At 40.9% G+C, this 26,553-nt stretch overlaps 1 protein-coding gene across 3 annotated transcripts in view; it reads left to right on the top strand.

The window, feature by feature from the left end:
- Positions 1 to 26,553, top strand: part of LOC105487015 (neural EGFL like 1) — a 934,667-nt gene that overhangs the window by 254,147 nt on the left and 653,967 nt on the right. For all 3 annotated transcript variants that reach the window (XM_071074963.1, XM_011750278.3, XM_011750280.3), the window contains exons 6-10: positions 944 to 1,016; positions 2,025 to 2,107; positions 10,043 to 10,177; positions 11,112 to 11,214; positions 20,504 to 20,577. In XM_071074963.1, the coding sequence (XP_070931064.1) occupies positions 944 to 1,016; positions 2,025 to 2,107; positions 10,043 to 10,177; positions 11,112 to 11,214; positions 20,504 to 20,577 (468 nt within the window). The remainder of the gene's footprint in view (positions 1 to 943; positions 1,017 to 2,024; positions 2,108 to 10,042; positions 10,178 to 11,111; positions 11,215 to 20,503; positions 20,578 to 26,553) is intronic.

Genomic DNA, 26,553 nt, shown 5'->3' with positions numbered 1-26,553 from the left:
AGGTTAATAAACATATCATTCTGTGGAAGAGGTGCTGTGATCCTGTTATTTCTATTAATATTTCCAATTAATATTTTTTCTTGAAATAGTAAGTCAAAAACAGCATTTGCTGATTGCCTTCTGCTGTTTAGAAGATGAGCACATAAATGTTAAATGTTACTCCCTCTGAAAGACTTTTATCACTATCTTAAGCCTATATTTTATTTATAGATTAGGCTCAATATTCTGAACCAGCTTCCACATCTTCCATCTGTTCTGTAATATCTCTGCCATCAAATAAGAAAAAAACCCTAACAACAGAATCTTGAAATTCAACTTGAAAAATTCAAAAGCCAAGTCAATATTTTCATTGAGAGATGACAGCCCTGATGACTTTCTTAAATTTGAGCTATTCTTCCAGACTGAATTACAGAATTAATAGACCACCTTTTACTCTTGTCTTAAGACTCATCAACAAAGACTCATGTTACTTGATTAGTTGAGGAGCAAGGATTGTTACGGAATTTTCCCAATGTCTAATTTTATTTCCTTGGCTAAATGAATCAGTAGAAAAATTTTAGGCTAATATGTTTCTTTTATATTTCTTCCCACTTTAAAAAAAATCCTGTAAATCAGCAGTATTTAACGTTCCAGGATGATTAGTACATTAAGGAGAATTTTTATTGAATCAATGCTTTTTATTGATGTATCTTTGGTGATATAATCTATAATTGGCATTAACTAGTGGTAACTAATTGTAGCTTTCTCCACGTAAATGTCCAATTCAAGATTCCTAAAGTAGGATGCCTTAGAGTAGTTCAGTATATACTAAGGCTAGCTCACCCTTTGAATGAATCAATTTTGTTGAAAAATAATCTGACCTGCCAAGAGTATGTGATTGCATAGGGGCCATTTGAGCTGGTGACTGTAATCTTGATTGCCACCTGTCTCTTCTGTTATCAAGGGGATCATCCAAGATGGGAAGATCATCTTTATGCCGAATGGATATATAACACAGTGTCCAAATCTAAATCGCAGTAAGTAGCAACTTAAAGCATTGTGATATATAACTTGTTGATCATATCAGCGAAACACATCTGGAAAGATAGACCCAAATTGTTTACAGTGTTGACTTCTGAGGTGCTGGGTTACTGAAAGAGAACTTAATATCTACATTATATAACTCTGTGTCTTTAAAAAAATATGTATCATTTATTGTATTAATTGGTTTTCTCACTGCTTATAAAGACATACCGTAGTCTTTATAAACTTTATAAACTATGGACTGGGTAGTTTATAAAGGAAAGAGGTTTAATTGACTCACAGTTCCACATGGCTGGGGAGGCCTCACAATCATGGTGGAAGGCAAAACAGGAGCAAAGTCACATCTTACATGGTGGCAGGCAAAGAGAATGAGAGCCAAGTGAAAGGGGAAACCCCTTATAAAACCATCAGCTCTTGTGAGACTTATTCACTACCATGAGAACAGTATGGGAGTAACTGCCCTCATGATTCAATTATTTCCAACTGGGTCCCTCCCACATGTGATAATTATGGGAGCTACAATTCAAGATGAGATTTGAGTGGGGATGCAGCCAACCCGTATCATTTATTGAATTAAAATTTGAAAAGAAGAGTTAGCAGATTCTATTGGTGGATATAGAAAGATATGTTTAATATATATTTTAAAAAACTATTCATTAAGATTCTTGACCTGGATGAGAGTTTACTTTTTCTTCTTCTATGATACTTAACATTTTTTCAGTTACCTCCCTGTAAAAATGAGAGTTTAATTTTAACTTTAAAATGTCATGTTGCCTTTCTTTTTAGTTAACAGTGCCTTTTTCCTGTTCCTTTCTTTTTGCTTATTAAAATAGGAAAAGATCCAGACCTGAAATCCTCTGTGATTTCACTCAAATTTCAAAGCAATATTGACCAAAAAACCCCCAAAAAACTCTTCTACATAGTCACATATCTACTGTTTTAAAATTTTATTGCTTATATTAGCACAATATAAATATACATTTTATATTTTCTTTATTGAGCTTGCCCAACCTGCAGTGATTTCTTAAGCCTGGTACAAGGAATAATGGATTTACAAGAGCTTTTGGCCAAGATGACTGCAAAAGTAGGTATCTAAATTTCACTTGTGATGTTTCATTTCTTTTTCTGTCCTATCTGGAATTCGGAGTGATGTGTTATAATGGAAACATTTTTAGCCTTGGCATCTGCTATATGTTACTACAAAAATGTTTTATTCTTACTCAAAATAGGACTACCAATAGTAAACATAACCATTCCTGTCTTTGGTGCTATTAAGCTGTATCATAATGTTTACTTGAAAAATGTTTGGAAGCAAGAGGCAATATGTATCACTGTAGATTCTATGGGAGTGGAAAAGGAATTTGCCCATTGGCTGTTAAAGTAGTAATACTGTAAGATGATCTATGGTCAGAGCCACTGTTCTTATAAGCTAATGCATTTTGGATGTAAGAATAATTGCGCATAATCGGAAGGGGCAAAATAGCTATGGTTAGGAACAGATTACTGTCAAAGGAAGGCATTACATTCCATTTTTAATGTATAATTCATTTCAAGGCTGGTTCTGAGTTAAATAGCAAAGGAGGCCAAATTTGCCTTTCAACACCTTTGTTTTTATAATTCTGCACCTTTTCCTCCTCTCCATTCCATCATCCACTTAACAAGCATCTTTTGAGGACCTGCTGTTTGCTGGGCACTGTGTTGGGCACAAAGAGGCAATGGTGAGCAAGACATACTTTCTACCCTAGATATGTTCTTATTGAGTGGCAGAGCCTAGTGTGTCAACAACTAAGGGCTCTAATATATATTCATAAAGTGTATATTCATAATGAAAAGCCTTGAGCCTTGTTGAAAAAGACACTGAAAAAATAGAAAATGTGGCTAATGCTGTTGTTATCATACCAATCAGTCGTGGACATGAGTTCCAGCCTAGGGCAAAGAAAGAATTAGGTTGGCCCTAAGAGACATTATACTCTGCCAAAGGAAGAATTTTAATAACAGTGAAAATGATACATTAATCCTATTGTACCTGCGGCTAAGACTGCTCCCTACCATTAGCCATGGCATGTGCAAAAAAATTGGTGGGTAGGTAAGCGTTTGCGAGATAAGGCTATATTTTGGACCCATGGATTGTGCTGCTGAAGACAATGTTTCTATTTCAAACTGGGTTTTTGGCTAAGCCAAGCCCCTTTTTGTCTGGAAAGGAGAGATGCATAATTTTTGTGAGAAAACGATTGAGACTGGGGCTTAGATCCGAAGCATTAGCTTTTCACTTCAGAGTATAGTGGGAATGTGAAACGCAGGTGATTATTTGCCTTCCCAGCTTGTGTCGTGGAGAGGCTTTTATTTCATATTGTCTGGAGCAGCTTGATCTCAATACTGTTAATTATATTTTAGCATGCTACCAAATTTTTGGAACAGGAAACATGCCACTCAGTCTCAGGTGACTGTGGTTCTTCATTCTCCAGCTTCGAGGACGTCATCCTTTCCCATTGCAGAGAATGTCATTTTTCTCTTTTTAGCCACACATCATCTAGGAACTACATTGAGCTCTATTCTCAAAACATTATTATATAAAATGGGCATTTGTGAGGCAGAAGATATTTAATTGTGGGCAATTGCAAGCAGCAAATGGTTTAATCCACTTTCTAAACCTCCCTTTGGCACTTTGGCAGATTTTTAAGTCTGTTCCTTCCAAACCGTGTATAGAATTACAATTTGAAAACTGAGTACTTCCATCTTTGCTGCGTAATTTGAAATCTGTGATCATCTAGAATAAGCGTTGGCAAACTTTTTCTGTAAGGGACCAGCTACTAAATTTTGGGACTTGCAAGCCAAGAGGCAAAATCAGGGATATTATGTGTAGACTTAGTTCATTTAAGTATAATCATTTAAATTATAACTCTTGAAAACTATAAACACCATTCTTAGCTTACAGGACATACAAACGTAAGTAGCGAGCGAGATTTGGTCCACTGGCCTTAGTTTGTCAACCGTTGATCTAAAAGAAACAGAAAATCAGTAATACAAGCATTTACTATGTATTAGTTATAATGCTTAAGCTTTTATATCCACTGTCACTTTAATCTTTACCACAGTCCTTTGAGCTTGCTTTAATTTATTAGTCTGCTTTACAGATGAGATGACTGAGGTCCAGGAAGGTCTGATAACTTTTCCTAAGAGAGTAGATGCAGAGCTGGGACCTGAACTCAGGTAGTTAGATCCTGAAAGTTGAATCATGACTGAGAAAGTTTATGGTTTGACAAGATAGGGTTAGGAAGAGAGATAAAAGATATAAATAGGGAGTAATATTACTCTTTCTAACTCTCTCCATCCACTGGCAGAAGGATGGAGATACTACTAAGAATGAGCAAATAAAAAGAGAGGAAAAGAGAAATGAATGTTTGATCATTTTATTGAGCTGAACTAAAGTTTTCAGATCACTCCTGTTGGGAATGAAATGTATGAACATAGAACTTGTAGTAACTTTTCAAAGAGGAAGGTTATGGCAAGGGCTAGGTCTCTTTTTTATTGTATTATTTTATTATTTTTTAAAGAATAAGGTCTCTTAATGCACCCTTTTGGCTATGAGCTGCTTGTTTTCCTTGGAAATATGTGAAAATTCTTTGACATTATCTACTTAAGTATTTTCAGACCAGATTGCTCAGAATCAGACTGCTACACCTAGGATAGGCCAGGTGAAGTCTCAGGAAAGTATTCCTTAAGGATTTTCAAGGAAGATTTTTTTTTTTTCCTTCTAGCTGGCGCCAAGGTCTGAACATGAAAGTTTTCTTTCTTTGCCTTGTGCAAGCCTGCTTCTTTTTGTTCACTCTAAGACTGACGGTATCACATGTTAGTACCAAATCTTTATATAGGGGCTTCCTTTAAGGTACCCAACTTGGGAAGATACTTTTTCCCAGCTCTGTCCCCTATACCCTGTGCAACCACCAGGGTAGAAGCTCAAGGGCTCCACATTTCATTAGAAATCTTCAGGATGTTGTTGTCTTTAGTGCTCACTTATTTCCTGGGATCCCTGCAGTCACTTTGTTTTGGACTCCGTGACTTTCTTCCTTTTATATTAGCTCAGTGACAATTTTCAAAAGTTTTAATTTATATATTGAATACAGCAGTTTAGTTGGTTCAGTTGGTGAAGTCCTTCAGGGTATGTAGTCTGCCATCTTGGTGGAGGCAGAAATGTAACTCACTCTTTTGGCAGATGGAAGGAGATGGAGTCTGGAGATGTCAGGCAGACTTGAAGTTGAATATGGTTCCCAGATGCAAAAGGAGTTCTATGGCACTAAATTTATCTGGGCCCAGTCTTTATTTTTAATTAAATAGGCCGATTGTGGCAGAATTTGGTTAATGGGGCTGGAGGTAATTTTTGGAGGTTTGATTTGAGTTGTCCAGCAGTTCTGATTAAGATGAGTAGACAGTCATATAATTCATAGTGGAGATAGAGAATGGGCTTTAAAGTCAGGCTGATAACGATTCTGAGTCTCTATTTTACAATCTCCTTGGATATTTGTAGCTTTGAATAAGTTATTCGACTTGTTTCAGCATCTGTTTCCCCATATGTAAAATGGTGACAATTATTCCTGCTCTTGTAAAGATTCTGTGAGCCCAGGTAAATGAGGTTTGTTGCATGTCACAGAAGTGTCATTCATTAGGTGGTGGCTGCTGCTATTTGTACCCTTAAACCTAGAAAATATAGACAACCATGGGGGGATGATGGTTCCTTAGAGAAAATGGTCTTTAAGAAAATGCACATCTTATCCAGTGACTTGAAATCACAAAGTCTGGTAGAGCCTGTACATTGCTGTCAAGACCCTAGTCTGGGAGTCCTGGGAAACAGCAGGAAGTCCTTCCTCTTGGGTCAAGGTGGAAACCCTGGAACCCTTCCAGAGAGGAAACTCTGTGTACAAGCTGGATAGGAATTGGTAGCCAAAATCAGAACCAAACAGATGTAGATACCAGATCAGTCCAGGGGTCTGTGTAGGAGAGCTCACTGTTCCTTTTCTCCTTTTAGGGTTAGGCATGCTGGCAAGTGACTGTGCCCTTGCTTGATACAGGACAGAGGTCAGGGTAGATAAGAGCTCTGTTGAGGAATTCTGGCATTTTGGCAAAACTATACTTTTTTTAAGGCAGAGAAGAGATGGGGCTGCTACCTCAAGTAATAACCCTTTTTTGTCCTCCTCCGTTTCCCTTAGTGATCTACAAGCATCAGCCACACCCCTGGCTTACTCTGAAGGTTCTCTCAGGTGGTTTTGACATTGTGGGAACTACCTACCTGCTGGGAACATTGTGACAGGGTCAGGCTCTGTCCTGCTATCAGATCCCAACTGCACTGTAATCCCATTCTGACTTCAAGCTCAGAAAGAAGAGATACTGAAGACTGAGACTTTCTTGATTACTTCTGTTTAAATATTTGACAAATCTATGTATGCAAATCAAGCCACACTTGGAGTGGCATTTAAGCTTGTAACATCTTTAATTTTGAGACTTTCATTCTTTTGAGGAATTCAATAATGAATTTTCAATTAAGCTTAAATGTTTAACAATAGAAGCCTGTTTTTTCCTTTCATATAGCAAATGCCAAATAAATGTATTTCAAAGAAAAGAAACAATCCACCACACGACTAATATACTTAGATCTGTTCATTGACCTCTGACGATTAAAAAAGGCCTCTGCTGTCTGTCTTTCATTGTGTAGAGTTAAGAATAAATGATTTGGTCCCTGGTGCTTAGATAAAGGCATAAATAAAAGGAAGACAGAATGGAGATGTAGATTTGATACCATATCTATTTTGAATCTGCAGACAATCTTAGAGAAAGTGGCAGGTAGTATAGAAATAGCTTTTGAAAATGAATGTGTATAAATCCAGCATGCTAATACCAATGACAGAAAATGTAATTCATTTTTTGATTCACAGTTGTTTGTCTCCTTTATTGCTCTTTTAGGATTTAGCAGGAGCGAAAGGGAAGGCAAGAGGTTACATGAAGCATCTTTGAAAAATTAGCTTTTTGCCTTAACATCCCTTTGCCTTTGTGTCTATTTGATGTGCTCTTATTATTACAGAGAATAGGACTTTTCAATGTTGTCAGGAAAGGCTAAAAATATTAAAAATAAAAACCACATTCAGAAGGGAAACAAAATCAGCCTTGAGAATAGCTTTTATTATATTAAAACTGACATTTTCCTTGGAATTGAGTTTTGTAGGTGAGCATAGCTCAGCTTTGTGGGACAGTGCTAGAAATTGCCACTGTTACCCTTAGGCAAGCTCCTGGATTTTAAGAAAGCTTAGATAGATGTAGAATTGCCTTTTGGGCCATTTAGTCTGTAAGAAGTTCCCTTTTTGGAGTGATACAGACACCAGAATTGTTTCAGATTTTCAGAGTAAGTCAGGAATGAGTCTTCTCACAAAGGTACACAATTCTGAGACCCTTTTAGGAGGCATGCAGGTCTGGTTCAACTCTGTTGTTCAATCCAAGGCCATATATCTGTTACTGCCCTTATGTAGGAACTACTGGGGCTATAGAAATGAAGTAAAGATAAGTGAGAAGTTGTCACTTTCTTTTTATTGAGATTCCACATCTGTAGATTCAACCAACCATGGACAACAATATTTAGAAAAAAATTCCAAAAAGTTACAGAGAGTAAAACTTGAATTTTCTGTGTACCAAGTACTGCATTGAATCCATGTGAATGAATTGATGTTTAGACATTGTATTAGGTATTATAAGTTATTTAGAGATGACTTAAAGTATATAGGAGGATGTGCATATGTTATATGCAAACTATACTATTTTATATAAAGGACTTGAACATTTTCAGATTTTGGTATTGGCAAGTGGCCAAACCATATGCCATCATCCCTCAGAGTCCAAGAGTATCACCAAACTCAGAAGTGTATTTTGTCTGTTTCCTAAAGCATTGCCAAATAACTTAATTATCATAGATTCTATAAACTCTATGATTAGGCTGGAGTTTTGTTGTATTAATTTATTTATTGAGACGGAGTATCGCTCTATTGCCCAGGCTGGAGTGCACTGGCGTGGTCTTGGCCTACTGCAACCTCTGCCTCCCAGGTTCAAGAGATTCTCATGTCTCAGCCTCCAGAGCAGCTGGGATTATAGGCGCCTGCCACCACACCTGTTTTTTTTTTTTTTTTTTTTTTTTGTATTTTTAGTAGAGACAGGGTTTCACCATGTTGGCCGGGCTGGTCTCGAACTCCTGACCTTGGGTCATCTGCTCGTCTTGGCCTCCCAAAGTGCTGGGATTACAGGTGTGAGTCACTGCACCTGGCCTGGGTTGGGGTTTTAAGTGAAACATAAATTTTTAGAAGATCATGCATATTAGAAGGAGTGATAGGAAGCTAATATTTCAGGCAGCGTCAACTCTTAGGTCTTTAGGGGCTGCTCATGGTGCATGGTGGTTGGTCTAAGATCCTATTTGTTGTTTTTTCTGCCCTTTGCTACCACCCATAAAAGGCAGACAAGGGGCAAGTTTTCTTGAGAAATTCCAAAAGCTTGGAGGAAGAGGATGAAATAAATGACAAAAACAAAGGTTAGAATTACATGTGGATTCCATTTCCAGAGAGTAGTTCTGGTATGAGTAAGTCGGAGGAATGTGTATGAAATGGAACCATAGTTAATGTAGAAAGATGGTGGAAGTCTTTCCCTAGATTTATCTATTATATTTAAAATAGTGGCTTAAAACAATCTTAGTTAGATCAAATGTTGAATTGATCTTCTGTATGGGGAAAGTACTTAAGACATGAAAGGATAAACATGATTGAGAAGGGAAAAAGAAACTCAGATAATTTTCTAGGAAATGATACTTGTTTTTCAGTCATGGTGGTCTCTATGTAAGGAAAGGGAAAGGGAGAGTAATATCACTACTAGACTGAGTTACTCTTTCATATGGATGTGACAGTAGACAGATCATATCAAAGTGCTGTATTTAGGGTTTTTTTTGCACCATATTTTTGAAGGTAAACTGGAGTAGGCTGTATGAAAAGTGATCAGAAGAGAGGCTTGGAATCATATCATGAGGAGCTGTTAAGGGAACCTGGTCGTGCCAAGTGTGGTCAAGACGACAGGATAACCTCAAATGCATGAAGATTAGGTTTGCTCAGGATAGGTTACAATGAAAACCTAGGCATGGCAGGAAAAAAAAAAATATCACAGCCAAAACCATGAAAAATGTTTCAAACATTGAGAGCTAACTGAAAAAAGTGGCTTTCCTTGGAAGATAATACATGTTCCTCCACTGGAGATGTGCAAAGGCTAGATAATCACTTGAGGTTTCTTGTGAGGATATTCAAGATTTATAATCCCTTTCCAGCGGGAGAGTCTAAGACTCTGTGATTATTGGCAATGACTGGGTGGCCTAGAAAAATAAAAAAGGTTATTTTACAAAATTCTGATCTTACCTGGGGGTTTGGTTACTTTTCCTGACCTTCTTCTAAACACAAAAGTGAATTCCTGGGGCATTCTGTTTGGGGGATCCTCTTACAACTTTTCTTTTTTTTCTGGCCTCAGTTCTCCAGAATTTTTCATCAGACAGAAGGCAGTGACTTCCTAGTTTGTAAACCATGACATTCTAATTAGTGTGTGAAGAACATAGAGAGGATAGTGGGAGATAAATGTAAGAGCCTTGGAGTTCCTGATTAGATCGCCTGTAAACATCATAATGAGTCCTTGAGAACACATTCATTATGAGTGTTTTTGTGTGGGCTTGAATGGAAAGCACACACATTTATGAACACCCATGAGGTTCCTGAGATACAGTTTAATGTCTCATTTGGTATTCATTAGACCATGATAGCCAATATGTCTTCAATTTAGAGTGATTCCACCTTGTGTAAAAAAATAAATAAAACAAAAAACAGATAATGCTAAGAATCAGTGAACTGCTCTGAGCACTTTCTTCTCAGAAGGGTTTTTTTTCTTGTTGCTATTAGCTTTGTTAGGATGATGCAATTGAATTACAGAAATTACATTCAGTAACTCTTGCTTGCAGCTAAATTATGCAGAGACAAGACTTAGTCAATTGGAAAACTGTCATTGTGAGAAGACTTGTCAAGTGAGTGGACTGCTCTATCGAGACCAAGACTCTTGGGTAGATGGTGACCATTGCAGGAACTGCACTTGCAAAGTAAGCCTCTCTGTAAATAAATACAGTAAAAACAATTGTAAGGGGACAAGTTTGATAATTAGAGTGTAACCTGGTTCTTTAATAAATAATGTTAACTCTAAGAATTGTTAGGTTTTTACTTAGCACCCACTAGCCATATGAGCAATTGTGAAACAATGCTGGAAAAGTGTCATGTCTTACATGAATACTTGGAAATTAAAATCTGCTTTCCCTTGCCAACACACTCTAGTTTGATTTAATATGCAATGGTTGGAGTTTGAAGGTTGGGATATAGTAGAAAGAAGGGACTCCTTTGATTTTCAAACAACCTAATGGTTATCCTTATTCACAACCAGAATAACTTTAAAAGGGGAGTTTAATTATTCTCTACATGTTTTTATTGTCTTTTACAAAGTGTATCCATCACCTGTTTCAAATAATTGTAAGGCGTTTCCTCCCTGACTCACTATCACTGTCAGGATATCCATTATTTGTATATCCCTTCATCTGTTTCAGTGAATTATAACAGCGCCCTCCAAAAATTAGTATGTAATCCCTGTCCAGTTGAAATTACTTGATAAATATCCAAAGAATGCCATTGTTTGTCTAGGAAAATACAAAACAGATTGTTAGAGCCTCAGAAATGATTGACAGGGTCTGCAAATGTGTTGTTTATGTTCTTATAAAAATAGACTTTTTGTTTTCTGCATAATCTAGTTAGCACACATGGGCAGGTAGAATGAAACCAGTGATGTATTTCAGAAACGTAATTGAGGTGGTACGGGTCATTCGGGCTGGAGAAAACACTTGATTTGTGGTCCTGGAGTGGACTGGGAATTCTAATACTGCTGCTGTTTCCCCGATGAGTTTTCTAGGATGAGATCTGAATGATCTCCACAACAGGAGCTATCAAAGGATACTTCTGAGATTATGTTCCATGTGCTTCCTTCCTCAGAGTGGTGCAGTGGAATGCCGAAGGATGTCCTGTCCCCCTCTCAATTGCTCCCCAGACTCCCTCCCGGTGCACATTGCTGGCCAGTGCTGTAAGGTCTGCCGACGTAAGTACTGACTGAGGGTCAGACTGGCTGTCTGTGTTTTGAGATTTATTTATTTTCCGTGTTTTTCTGGACTCAACTCATTGACATTGATGAAATGAAACATTGGCAGTTGATGTAACATTAAATATATGGTAAGAAGAGCCACAGTATTTTAATCACTTGCAACGTGGCAGACACTTAACATGGGCTTTTAAAAAAAAATCCTAACATCAACTGTAATTACTGTTCTTCTTTCATTCTCTGTGGAAGGAACGTGTGTTCACAGGGATTAAGTCACTTGTCCAACAAGTGGGTGAGGCTGATCTGTGAATTCACAACTCCAAAGCTCCATAGGCTTTAGTCCCCTCATTCTAAGTGATCAAGTTAAAGGCCAAATTCTGTATTTTGGCTTTCTGAGGTTTTGGCTAGATTCTCCTCTTCTTAAGGGGCCTTTGTTAGGAACTTCGGGATGAAATTCAGTTAAAATATGGAAGCTATCATTTAGAACATGTGGTATGTGCCATATACTGTGTTGGATGCTTTAAATCTACTAGCTTAGTGAATTCACACAGCAACTGTTGAGGTGGGTATTATTATTATCCCTATTTTACAGGAAGCTGAGGCTTAGGGATGTTAACTTACCAAGATCATGAGGCTGGTGAGTGGCAGAGGTGAGACAGAAAACTAGTTCTGTTGACTACAAAGCCCATAGCCTTTTTATCAATCCATATGGTCCTCTACAGAAAAGGAGAGTTCTGGTCAGAAATGTATGCTATGGATAATTTTCAAGGTCATTTATTTACCAAAAGAAACACACCAATGTCAGTAGCCTTCAAAGCACAGTGGTCTATCATTCTGCCAGGAACAGCATGTCACCTATTATGACACTGAAAGTGGGAATAGCAGTGAAAGTGGGTTGCAGCAGCCCAAATAATTGTTGAACTTTTCAAAAAGGAACTTTGTAATCTTCCTTTTTTTTATGGTTGGCACACTGCACCCATTGCTCTGGGGGATGTACTTGGAGTTGCTCTAAGGAGAAGAACTTTCTTATTTCTGTTCCAAGGACTTTTGGAAGTCATGTCTGGCAATATAGGCAGCTCAGGTGTCTGGATACTGAATTATATAGTTTGATCCCATGATGGGGAGAGTTGTTGGTAGGTACAGATTATTTGTTTTCATTCTTGATATTCTTCAGCAGAAGAAGTTGAAAAACTATTAGGGGCCAAGCACGGTGGTTCATGCTTCTAATCCCAGCACTTTGGGAGGCCGAGGCGGTCGGATCACTTGAGGTCAGGAGTTTGAGACCAGCCTGGCCAACATGGCAAAATCCTCTACTAAAAATACAAAAATTAGCTGGGTGTGGTGGTGGGCACCTGTAATTCCACCTATTCTGGAGGCTGAGGCAGGAGAATTGCTCGAACCCAGGAGGCGAGGCAGAGGTTGCACTGAGCTGAGATCGTGCCACTGCACTCCAGCCTGGGCAACAGAGTGAGACTGTCTCAAAAACAAAAAAACAAAAAAAGCAAAAAACAAACAAAAAAACAAAAAAGAAAAGCTATTAGGGATGTATTAAAAAATGTGAGATGTTTTAGTCTATCATTTAGAGTTCCTGCACAGATCTCTGAATACCATCTCTTCAAAGTTGTTGTTTGGACATGGAAGTAATGAGTCCTTCAGCGGGTTTGTGTCTTAACGTTTTGATATTTTTAAAAAATTATAAAAGCACTGTGCTTTTGGCTTAACATTTTCAGAACACAGAGAATGATAAAGATCAAGATGGACTTATTCACCCATAATACCTCCACTTAGAAACACTCTTGAAATTTTAGTGGCTGTGTCCTTTTTTTAAAAAAACAAATTATATTTTGTGTGCAGTTGAGGTTGTACTGTGCGGGCAATTTTGTATTCTGGTCTGTTAACTTGCCATTGTCACTTAAATATATTATTATGTTTTAAAAACTTCTTCATAAATGTCATTTTCATGAGCTTCATTGTTTCCCATTGTTTGACTGTTGCATAACTTTTTTTTAACCAGTCCCAAATCATTGATATCTAGATTGTTTCCCACTTTTCACTATTATAAAGTACTCTTAAGTAACATGTTTTGTATAGAAAACACATTTTTGTATATTTTTGTATTTTACGTTTCCTGAAGATATATTCTTCAGGCTAGAATTACTGGGCCAAAGATGAACATTTTCAAGACCCTGGATACATAGAGTTAAATTGCCCTCTCACTAGATGTGTGTGGGACAGTCATTTTTCTTTATGCTAATTTGTTTGATAGTTTTAGGTTTTAAAAATTATTTCAGAAAATAACTCAATTTTATTAAAATGTTGATACATGCACTAACTAAAACATCAGTGTTTCTATTTTTTTTCCTTTGCATGGAATTCATAGCAATTTAGTTACGTAGCACTAATTTTCTCATAGCTCTGATTGGTAGTTTGATGTGTTCAGAGTTTAATAAAGTGGGAATACAAATACATTATTAAAACACTATTCTAGAAAAACTTAAAAAGAAATGATACAAGGCACCTCTGGTAATTAAAAGGTTGAGAATCTCTGGGCTGGAGGGCTTTCGTTTCTTACTAGTTTTTCATAGAAATATGCATTAAGTGGTTACTGAGTACTGGTGCCTGGAATAATGATGAGGGATCCTTCCCTGCTTTAGAGGAGCTCACTTTCAAGGCAGTGACATGGTTTATAGTGTCTGGAACTATAAGTGCACTAACATTAGGCATGTGTACGGAGCACTGTTGGAGTACACAGGAATGGCCTGGGAGGGAGGTGGAGGATACCGGGGAAAGGCCTGGGATGCTTCCTGGAGGACATGGAGCCAAGTTAAATATTTTGAACCTTCTAGAAGTTGACTTTGATGGGTTAAGCAGTGGGGTGGAGAAGAGAATGAGGATTGCTAGAGCAGAGTTCTAACACTAATCAGTGGAATTTCTAGACATTTTCAACATCTTCATATCAGAAACATGATAGAGAATATTTACTTCGGTTGTCCCTTCTAAAGATAAGTATGTGAAGTAATGCATATGTTAGTTGTTAGCCATACCACAGTGCCTATGTATTTCAAAACATCATGCCGTAGACTGTAAATATGCATACCTTTTGTCAGTTAAAACATAATAATAAAATATTTTTTAAAATGACAAAAAATAAAGTGTATCTTGTATGAATAACTCATAGTCAAATCTTTTTTTTTAATCCAGTCTGACAGTCTGGATTGTTTTGTTTGAATTGGATCCTTTAATCCATTCACATTTAATGTTGTGAGGGATATAATTGAAACTACTGTTTCCTGAGTACCATGTTTTTCCTTGGTTTGGTTGCTTATTTTGATTTTTTTCATTTTTTTGTGGAGCTGCCTGAAGTAAATTTCTTTTATGTGAATTTAAAGAAAAATGCCCAAGCTTCTAGGGACACCAGGTAAAGGCAGGGACATGACAAAGGCAAAATGAGCCAATATGTAAAAGCAGATTGTGTTGTCTGCTCACTCACTGAGTGTTCACGGACTTCTTTTGGCCTTGGGAGCTACAGCACTTACAGATGAGGGCATCTGTTTAGAAATAGGAAAGAACTTTATCTAAGCATCCATGGGCGGTACAGAAAATAGGGAGTTTCATTCCTCAAACATTTGTTAGGTGTCTGCTCTATTCAGGGCATGTTTAATATACCTAGTTGCATGTTAAAATTCTCTGGTGAACTTCTTACACTTGGAGGTTTCCAGGGCTCCACCTAGACCTGCATAATCACAATCTCCAGGCAGCAACATCCTGAAATCTGTATTATTTTGGTAGACAGATTTGAGATCTACCAGAGATAGAAGGAGTGAGGAAGATGGAGAAAAAAATATTTCTTCCATGCAAAACAGTATGTGTGAAGGAATAAGAGTGGAAGAGGGAAAGGGGAATAGTGTATTTGATGATAACACAGGATTTTTGTAGGTAAGAGTTTGAAATAGAGCTGCAAACCTGAGTGGCGGATGGATGATGAAGATGGTGAAGACATTCAGTAATTCTTACTGAGGTCCTTCTGCCACTATTGTCAGTTCTGGGGGCAACAGGTGACACATATGGATCATTTACTCTGACAGGCACTGTATTTAACCTTTTATATATATTAATTCATTTAATTCTTCCAACAACTCTAAGTGGTAGGCTCCACTATTATCCCCATTTTACACATGAGGAGGTGAAACCCAGAGAGGAGAAGTGACTTGTCCAAGGTCTCTCAGTTTTCGGGGAGCCAAAATAAAGCCCTGGCAGTCTGGCTTCAGAACCCAGTGGGATGCTCTTGACCTGTTGGCTCTACCCATTGTTCTCCAGAGAGATCTCTGTTACAATAAAGAGCATTATTTCACATTAACACTATGGAAGACATAGAAGGCACACAGAGAAGGGAGTAATTAACTCCATCTGAAACGTACATATGTATGTGTGTGTTAAGAAAACATCATAGGCAACAGCTGAGCAGGGTATTGACAAATGAAGAGTTTTCCAGGCGTACAAAGTAGATAAGAACATAACTGCCAGAGGGAATTGCACACACAAAATCATGGAAATAAACCAATGTTGGTTTTGGTACTCCAATCAAGGTTTTAATGCAGAGTTGTGGCATAATCAAAGATGTGCTTTTAGAAAGGCTACTGCATCAAGAGAGCTGGAGGTGGTGGGGGGTATGGAACTTGGGCGTATTCCAGGTGGAGGTGTTGAGGCTGGCAGGCAGGCACAGCCTGGGAAGATGCAAAGGAAGGGAAGGGTGTGGGTGACAACCAAAGGAGCTGGCACATTAGAGATACTCCACAGGTACTGTTTTGCATGAGACAAATGGATCAGGGACAGAGCATCTGCAAGGGAGAAATTGCCAGGTTTTGAACAAGAGCATGTGGGAGACTCATGGTGTGATTAACAGAAATAAGACAGGTGGAGGAAGCAGTTTGGGGAGCAGTACATTCCGTTTGACATGTTTGAGTTAGAGATGCCTGAGGACAACTAGTTTGATGTGGGTGTCTTGCTCATAGAGGTGGTATCTGAAGCCAAGGCTGTGAATCAGCTCACTAAGGGAGGAAGGATGCTCACTAAGGGAGGAGATCTGCCACTCTCCTTTGAAGTGTAAAACACTGTGCTGATTTTGACATTCTAGGCCGCTGAGTACCAACGGATGGCTGAAGTGTGTGCAGGGTACAAATACCTAAATAAAGATAGGGAAACCTTACATCCACATCTGACAGGGACGTCAAGCTGTACCTGTCAATTGGTTATTCAGTGTGCACCTGAATGGCAAAAGTCTTCAATTATTGCACCAGACAAATCAAGGTCAAAATTGAAGGGCCAGGTGTCTGTGGGTGCAAAAAGATACACTGCATAACTCTTTATATCCTTAGTACATTTGTTTCTGACATAATGGAGAAATGTGTGTTGGTGCTAGGTTTCAATTTTGTGTTTGGGCACTGCAAAATATTCTAGTTTGCATGTCACCAGTGTGATATGAAGAGCTTTAGGTATTCATTTACATTTCTAATTACACTGAAAGCTGTTGGAATGGAGTCCCAAATGCCCCAGCCAAACGCACCAGAGCCTGACTCACCTTATGCTTGAATTTCCTCAGACATAAAAAAATGCCTTTTGGCTATAGATCAAGAGGTTGGATAATGAGGACTGATGTTAGGCATAGGAATGCAATGGCAGGGAAGGAGGGCTGTTGTCAGAGAAGTGAGGATGAGTATGAGAGAGCAGGAGAAATTCTTGTGACCTCCAGTGGTGATCCTGAAAGTCGTCCTAAGATAATTTCATAGATACATACATTTTTCACCAGTGCCAAACTGCAGATGGTTGAGGCATGCAGTAACATGTTGATCTCATTCGCCAGCACCAAAGCAACCTGCTATGTGAGGACATAAAGTTCAGTGGACATTTAATTTTTATAAGAGACGGGTGGATTTGAGGGGTGGATGTGTCTCCATGTGTGGTGTGAAAGTAAACAATGAGGCATTTTTATCTACCGATTAGGAGTTCTGAGATGAGCCTCTCAAAGGGGAAGAGAGGATTTGGACAAGTGCCTTAAGGCAGGGGAGCAAATGTGTTAATACCATTGTGGGAGTGGCAAGGGGCAAAGGAAGAACAAATGTCTATTTCTTTGCTTCCCAGCTTGGGCCAAGAAGCAGATGGCAGATTTGACAACAGTGCACTTAGCAGAACTGTCACTCTGGAACATGCTGCCTTGCCAAGTTGGCAGCAGCCACATTTGGGAGTGTGGGAGTTTATTAGACAGGAATTCCAGACCTTGGAGGTGTGGTCTCCCCATACAGGCACAGTGGGAAATCCAGCTCTCATTAGGATCCACAAGTCATGGTCAGCCGATTTATCTACAAAATTGAGGTATAAAAGATGATCAGGGATAGATTTTGTTTAGTGAAGGACCTATCCAGACAATTATATTAATTCTCCATTTTTTTGGTATCTACTTTTAATGTTTGAAGTTGTATTGAATGCCAGAAATAACTCTTATCTGTGGATCAAGAAATTTATTTTTTGCTACCTACTAGAGGCTCATTAATTTGAAAATGATTTATTATCACTCACAATAAGTCCTGAGGCATGGGGCTTGGGGCTGGAGATAAAATTATAGGCATTGTCCCTACCCTCATGGAGGCTGCAATTAGCAGCAGGGACATGGTGGGGTGTACAATTAAATGGGAAATTAGGATGTCATGTGATATATATTCTGTTGGGATTAGGTCCAAAGTACAATAGAATAAAGAAGTGAGGACGATTAACCAGTGTTTAAGGGTAAGAACAAGTTCTGAGGGAAGTCAGCCCTAAGCGGAAGCCCGGAAGCTTATGGGTGTATAGAGGGGGAGGTTGCCAGTGGAAGGTGGGTGGGGTGCTCTGCTGGTGTTTCTGAGAAAGAGAACAGTATATGTAAGGCCTGGAAGTGAGAGAGAAAGCGTGTCTAGAACGTATGTGGAGGTGTGAGTGTTTGGGAGGGTGAGTGAAATCACAGGAAATGGTGGGCTGTGAACTTTGGGAGATAAGAAGCCTCATGAATGGCCTTGTTTGTTGAACTAAGGATTTTGGACTTTATTCTGAGAGCTTTAGGGACCCTGATTTTAAGCAGGGCCTCATGTTTGCACTTAAAAAAATGTATGTCTGACTGTTATATGGGGAAGGACTGGTGAAGATTGAGACTAGAACATGGGAGAGCTAGGAGAGACTAGGACATGGGAGAGCTAGGAGGTTGTGGTAGTACTGAAGAAGAGGGACGATGACAGCCTGAACAAAGACAGTGTCTGCGGGCAGAGGGTGGGGAATGGAGAGGAGGAGGTTGACTTGAGAAACTTAAGAAGGGAACATTGATAGGATTTGGACACTGATTGGACATGGAGTTGTATAAGACAGAGAGATTAGAAGGATGCCAGGCACTGGGGTGTGGGAGCTGGGATGGATACCTGTGCCATTGCCATTCACTGAGAGGAGAATGCAGGAGTGGAACATATTTGGGTGGGGAGTGAGGTGGCTACAGGTCAGGTTCTGAGGGGAAGCAGGCTCTGAAATAGAGATTTACATGTACCTTATTAGGAAGTGCTCTGAGAATCAATTCTGGGATAGGAGTGAGGTGGTGAAGGAAGAAGAATTGGGCAGAAGGAGAAGTTGAGCTGCAGTGGTGACAACACATACTGAACTCATTCCTACAGGGAGCTTTGGAGCTGGAATGGCCCGTCAGAGTTGTCCTCAGTTTGGAGAAAGGGGGCCAGGACTGTGTACCATGTTCTTCACCTTGGGCAAGGTGGCTCTCTACAGCCCTATACAAGTCTTAGATCTCCATTCAGGGGAGAGCTGTTAGTTGCCAGCTGTCACAGCAGTTGTAAGAATGTATCCTTTGCTCATGGAAGTAGATCTCCACATGCCACAGCATCGACTACAGGGTATGATGTTAAGCAAAGCATGTCCCTGGACTTCTTCCTGTGGCTAAAATGGACTAGATGACTACTATTTTATTTTATTGGAAGGGAGGAATGAAAGCCCTATTTCTCACCTGGTCACCCTCTTTGCCTTTCGTATCTTGCCCCTCAACATCAAAAGGGGTCTAGGTTCTTTATCTGCAAACATAGCACTTGCCTCACTTAGTAATTATACATTCACTGATGTGATTATGTAATTACTGTCCGTTTCCCTGATTGTAAGCTCCATGAGAAAACAGCTTTGGTTCTTGAAACATTATATCACCAGTTAGCATGTTGCCTGCCCTTTAGTAACACTAAAATATTATTTGAATGAAGAATGAACATCCCATGAAAACCAGAGGATTTTATAACTAGAAAACCACCAGATTTAATCAGCCCATTTTTAACAGATACAGATATAGGGGTTCTGAAAGGTGAGGTGGTTCTATAAGACCAACACTGAATTAGTGGGAGAGATCTCTTAGAGTGCATATCATTGCTTCTGTTCCTCCTAGAGCTGGGGCTAGAAGGGTCCTCATCAGGGCAGGAGAGGGAGCGACCAGATATTTGCTGCTTTTTTCCTGTTGAAGTGGATGGAGAATTTGGTGGTGTTATATTAGGATCATATCAAATTGACATAAGCTGTACTTGCTTAAAAGTGAGTCAGCCAGTTAAGTCAAGAAATGAGTTTCAGTGCAATCTAAATTGAGTGGTAGGGGCTCCATTTATATTTCTCTTTGAAATTTTCTGCAAGTTCACCCCCCTGCCCTTCCTGGCAGCCTTTTAAACTCACCTTTCCAAAGGCATTCTCTCTAGTGCATTGATCTAGCACTTTACAGGCTTTCCTGGTATTTCTCACTTGTCTCATGTGTATTTCTCACGCCCACGCCCATGATCACAAGGAAGAAGAAACGGTGTCCTTCTCCATTGTGGCTGAGGTTCTGAGGAATGGAGTATATGTGAGTCCCCTTTCACCCAGTTGTTTGTTTTAGCTGGAGTGTCTGAATCAAAGCTACTGCTAATTGTACTCCACAGTGATTGCCACCAGTTCTTTCTTGTTTTAGCTTCTTACTACATCAATTCATTCTCTAGTTCCTTTGGCAACTGTAACATTGAAATAATTGTATATCCTGGCTGTAAAGGCTGGGCAAACACAATCATGATGAGGCCTGCCTGGGAGATTTAAGGGTTATCCTCCACACAATTCCCATGTCTTTCACTTTAGACAAAGAGATTTGTATTGCTCAGAAGCAGAGATCTAGGTTTCTGTGGAATCTGTTGGAGTTGGAAGGTACCTCTGAGGTCATTTTGTGGCACAGCAGGACTGTCTGACCCATTTTTATGTTTTATTACAGCAAAATGTATCTATGGAGGAAAAGTTCTTGCAGAAGGCCAGCGGATTTTAACCAAGAGCTGTCGGGAATGCCGAGTAAGTGTTAATTTTATGGTCCCTATCACTTCTGGAAAACGAATAGATAGATGTGTGGGCTTTAGATAAGGTTCTTGAGTGGGGCATATTGGCCTGGATAGGTCCCTGAGGGGTGGAACTCTCTGCGGTGGGCTGGAGTACAGGATGGGGAGGATCCAGCCACTGTCATTTATGTGGTTAGCTTGTGGTCAGCTGTGGGTCAGGTAGCCTTGGAAGAAGCTATTAAGGCAAGGATGTGAGAGGAGAAAGAACTAACAGCTACTATTAGTTAGGGAGGCTGGTGGGTGGCCCCGGGAAAAGGTTTTGAGTTGGTGTTAGGGGAATCAGTCTGCGATGCTAGTTGTGATAATACTAATTCTACTCCCAGAGGGCTGATATACTGTTAAAAATGCCTCTTTCTCCTGCCTGCCCGTCCTATGTATTACTTGAAATAAGGTGTATAAAATCATAGATCTCATTCAATAATCATTCAACAAATATGCATTAAGCAAATGCTATATGACAGCATTATAGTGTCTGGATATACAACAGTGAACAAAACATAGTCACTGTCTTTATAGAACTTGCAGAGTAGTGAGGGAGATAGTAAGAATTAAACATATAATATAAAGCCAAATTCTATAAAAGTATGAAGTAGGCTGAAGGAATAGAGAGGTCTGAGGTGGGGATGGGTGGACTAAGAAGACCTCTCGGAAATGTAAGTTTGGAACAAAGCCCTGGGTAAGGTGTGGGAGCCAGCCATGCAAGTATTTGGGTGAGTGATTACTTAACCAATAATTGCTTCCTAGGTAGATGAGGGAGAAGGCACATTCCAAACAAAAGGAATTGCACTTACAAATGCCTAAAGCAATAAAGACAGCAGGTTTTACTTAGGGACCTGCAAATAATTTGACTTGGGTGAAGTTCTAGAGGACATGTGGGAGAGTGATGAGAGATGAACCTGGACAGATAGACAGAACAGGTGAGAATGAAACTAGTTTGGACTTGATCTTAATGGAGATGAGAGTTCATGAAGCTTGCGCTCGCTCTCGCGCTCTCTCTCTCTCTCTCTCTCTCTCTCTCTCTCTGTGTGTGTGTGTGTGTGTGTGTGTGTGTGTTACGAGCAGCCATGCATTTCCAAAGGTCACTGTGATTGCAATGGGAGGAGTGATTGGAGGAGCACCAGATTAATTTGAATAATTGTAAGAAATCACCTAAGGTTATGATTGAAGGCAGTGATAGTGAAGATGTACAGGAAAGGAGATTCGAGAGCTGTTTGAAAAATGGAATTGAAAGGACTCGAGTGATTGGGTTTGGGGAAGGCTAATATGATGGGGAAGAGAAACCCAGATGATGTTCAGGTTCCTGGTAGAGTTGCAGGGAATACCAGTTTCTGTTTTCCCAAGTAGCCAAAACCTCCCGTGGCTAACGTAGGTTAAAATGACAATGTTATTGAAATGATATTGGGGGACTCGCAGAATCCTCAAAAGTCCAGACCAGGCTTGATACTTGATAGAAACCAGAGTCCCAGAAGTTAGGAAGCAGAAACCATAGCAATGGCCTACTAGCGGGGATCCTGGCAAGCACATTGCTGCTGTGATGAGTGACTTTCAATCATTTCTACTGTCCTGGAGTCACTTATACAAGATTTAAAGTTCAGAGAGAGGACATATGATTAGCGAAGTTTGGATCATATGTCCAAGCTCTGATTGTTCAGGATGGGGAAGAATTCAACTCCTTTATCCTCTGTGTAAGGAGCTGGTTACCTGGAATTACCACCCCATTAAGACTGCATGCAATGGAGAAAACATTCCCCAAGAACACTGTGTACTCATGGGAAGGGAGACTGGATCAAAAGAAGCCAAAACGTGATAAATGCTCTCTTCATTAGGTGATGACGAGACACTGATGCAGGAAGAGGGACATTCAGGAGGAGGAACATGTTTTGTGGGTGAGGAGGGAATGAAGAGCAAATGAGACCAGGTTTAGACGTGTTGAGTTTGATTGTATTTTGGCTATCTACACAAACTCTAAAACTTAGTGGCTAAAACTTATATTTTATGATTATTTCTCGTGGTTGCATGGGTTGAATGGGCTCAGCTTAATGATTCTCACTTGGGTTCTCACATGCAATTGCAATCCGATGGCTGCTGGAGCTGGAATCCTATGAAGGCTTGACATGGCTGGCTCTCAAAGATGGCTATTTTATTTTTGTGTCTAGCACCTCAGCAAAGATGAATAGAAAGAGATTTCTCTCAGGTGCGCTCTCTCTCTCTCTCTCTCTCTCTCTCTCTCTCTCTCTCTCTCTCTCTCTCTGTGTGTGTGTGTGTGTGTGTATGAGTGTTCCTTGTTCTCTACAGCCCCTAGACATGTCTACCTTTGGCTTTTTTTTTTTTTCTTTTTCTTTTCTGATACTGGGTCTCGCTCTGTCTCCCACGCTGGAGTGCAGTAGCACAGTCTCGGCTCACTGCAACCTCTGCCTCCTGGGTTCAAGCAATTCTCCTGCCTTAGCCTCCTGAGAACCTGGAATTACAGCCACGTCATCATGCCCAACGAATTTTTGTATTTTTAGTAGCGATGGGGTTTCACCATGTTGGCCAGGCTGGTCTTGAACTCCTAACCTCGTGATCCACCTGCCTTGGCCTCCCACAGTGGTGGGATTACAGGCGTAAGCCACTGCACCTGGCCCCTTGGGCTTCTTTATACCATGGTGGTCTCAGGGATTTCTCACATGCTGGTCAGGTTCTCCCAGAATAAGCTTTCCAAAGACCAAGGTGAAAGCACCAATATTTCTTATAACCTGGTCTCCAAAACTGGAACATCATTTCTTCAACATTCTAAAGGCTATATAGGCCCAGGCCAGATTTATTGTAGAGGCAGACAATACAAGGGCAAGAATACCAGGAGGCATGATTCATTAGGTAGACAGGCATCTTTGGAGACCAGCTATCATAGTAAGACTTTGTTATATAATTTTCTACTTAAAAATACCCACCTGCAGCCAGGCCTGGTGGCTCATGCCTGTAATCCCAGCATTTTGGGAGGCTGAGGCGGACGGATCACCTGAGGTCAGGAATTCAAGACCAGTCTGGGCAACATGGTGAAACTCCGTCTCTACCAAAAATACAAAAATTAGCTGGGCATGGTGGTGCATGCCTGTAATCCCAGCTACTCCGGAGGCGGAGGCAGGAGAATTGCTTGAACCCAGGAGGCAGAGGTTGCAGTGAGCTGAGATTGTGCCACTGCACTCCAGCCTGGGCGACAGAGTGAGACGTCAATCTCAAAAAAAAGTAAAACAAAACAAAACAAAACCCACCTCCAACATATCATAATGGGAAGTTACTAACCTAATAGGTTAGTGGATTTCCATGGCTGAAAAACATTAGGAATCAGAGAATTCCTTTAGTTGGGTGAAAATCTATCCCCCCTGTAACTTCTATCCAGTGGCTTTACTTCTTCCCTCTGGAGGGTAAGAGGGTGAGTCTAATTACTCTTACAATGTAGCATTGTGGTTGAAAGGTCAAAATCTGCAGTCAGGTGGACCTGGGTTTAAATCCTGAAATTTTACCTAATTGTTAATGAAGTTCAGAGTTCCTTGTGTTCTTTTCCCCCATTGGGTTCTAGTAAGAGCTGGGTTGGAGAACATCACTTTAGATTATTACTTCCTCCTGCATGGTATTTTTTCTCACCTCACCACTCCCACTGCAACATAATGGAAGATAATTACAGGCATAATCACTAGCCCTGGAGGAATGTGGAATATTTTGCCTAGTGCCTTGTGTTGAACTGTCAAACCCATCCCTTTTCTGCCTAACATGAGCTGGGATACACTGGTCAGAATAGTAACACTTCTTACCTATCTGATCCTGGTTTCTAGAAAATAGAGCCTGAGGCCTAGGTATTTGTGTTGATGCTTTATTTATTCTTTGGTGGTCATGGGGGTGGATAGAGGAGGGGGAAGGGTATAGTCCTAGGAATGCAAGAGTGAGGCACAGACAGAAGGAAGTATGGAAGGAAAGGCAGGAGAGCAAGTACAAGATGGTGCATAGCAGAAAAGCCAGAACCCCACAACAAAGCACAACTGGCCTTGTGAGGCATCTCCTGACAAGCTGACAGAAATCACTGTGTCTCAGAAAAGACCATCCTTGCAAGTGCTCTTACTTACATTGTTTCATTTTCTTTTCATCACACCTCTGGGAAAACAGACAGGAATGCATTTTAAAGATTGAAAAGAATGAGGCATTTAGAGACTTGCAGAAGCACTCAGGGAGATACTAATCAAAGAAGAGCTTGAATTTTGTTCTTTATGGAGGACTAGGAAGGACTTTCCCTATATTCTGTCTCTCATTGGCCAGACTGTACCCTAAAGGTTAGCTTCCTTGAACCTCCCTATTTTGATTTCCATTCTTGCCCTCTTGTCTGCTGCTGGGAATGCCAGAGATTCCACAAGTCCGGATGGTCTGGTGGGTACGCACGTGTGGTGGTCTCTCTGCATCAGTGGGTACTGATGCAGTGGGTACTGCATCAGTGCCTAATTATGTAGCTGTGTGTCTGGAATTGGTGGGTTCTTGGTCTCACTGACTTCTCACTGACTCAAGAATGAAGCCGCGGATCCTCGTGGTGGGTGTTACAGTTCTTAAAGATGGTGTGTCCGGAGTTTGTTCCTTCAGACGTTCAGATATGTCTGGAGCTTCTTCCTTCTGGTGGGTTCATGGTCTCACTGTCAGGAGTGAAGCTGCAGACCTTCACGGTGAGTGTTACAGCTCTTAAAGGCAGCGTGGACCCAAAGAGTGAGCAACAGTAAGATTTATTGAAAAGAGCAAAAGAACAAAGCTTCCACGGTGTAGAAGGGAACCCCAGCCGGGTTACAGCTGGTTGGCTGGGCAGCCTGCTTTTACTCCCGTATCTGAGGCCACCTACATCCTGCTGATTGGTCCATTTTACAGAGAGCTGATTGGTCCACTTTACAGAGAGCTGATTGGTCCATTTTGCCAGAGTGCTGATGGGTGCATTTACAATCCTTGAGCTAGACACAGAGTCACAGAGTGCTAGTTAACTAGAAACAGAGTTAGCTAGATACAGAGTACCAATTGGTGTATTTACGAACCTTGAGCTAGACACAGGGTACTGATTGGTGTATTTACAAACCCTGAGCTAGACACAGAGTGCTGATTGGTGCATTTACAATCTTTGAGCTAGACACAGAGTCACAGAGTGCTAGTCCTCCAAGTCTCCACTAGGTTAGCTAGATACAGAGTACCAATTGCTGTGTTCATAAACCCTGAGCTAGACACAGAGTGCTGATTGGTGTATTTACAAACCCTGAGCTAGACACAGAGTGCTGATTGGTGCACACACAATCCTCTGGCTAGATGTAAAAGTTCTCCAAGTCCCCATCCAGTTCAGAAACCCAGCTGCCTTCACCCAGTGGATCCTGCACAGGGGCTGCAGGTGGAGCTGCCTGCCAGTCCCAAGCCAGGCCTGCAATCCTCAGCCCTTGGGCTGGCTGTCCATGGGACCGGGCACCACGTAGCAGGGGGCACTCAGGCTGCGGGGGAGCCCACCACAGGGGGAGGAGCTCAGACATAGCCGGCTGCATATCCCGAGCCCTGCCCTGTGGTGAGGCAGCTAAGGCTCAGGGACAATTTAAGTGCCGCTCCAGCCCGCCGGCACTGCTGGGGGACCCGGTCCAACCTCTGCAGCTGCTGGCTCAGGTGCTAAGCCCCTCACTGCCCTGGGCCAGCGGCGCCGGCTGGCTGCTTGGTGTGCGGGGCAGCCAAGCCCGCGCCTGCGTGGGTGCCCCCTGGGAACTCTAACTGGGCCCCTTCCCGCCTGCGCCTCTCCCTGCACACCTCCCCGCAAGCAGAGGGAGGAGGCTCCGGCCTCAGCCAGCCTGGAGAGGGGATCCCACGGTGCGGTGGCGGGCTGAAGAGCTCCTCAAGCCCCGCCAGAGTGGATGCTGAGGCTGAGGAGGCGCTGAGAGTGAGGGCTCCTAGC

This window comes from Macaca nemestrina, chromosome 12, assembly GCF_043159975.1.
Source record: "Macaca nemestrina isolate mMacNem1 chromosome 12, mMacNem.hap1, whole genome shotgun sequence".
Lineage (NCBI taxonomy): Eukaryota > Metazoa > Chordata > Mammalia > Primates > Cercopithecidae > Macaca > Macaca nemestrina.
This window is presented reverse-complemented; position numbering and strand designations above follow the sequence as displayed.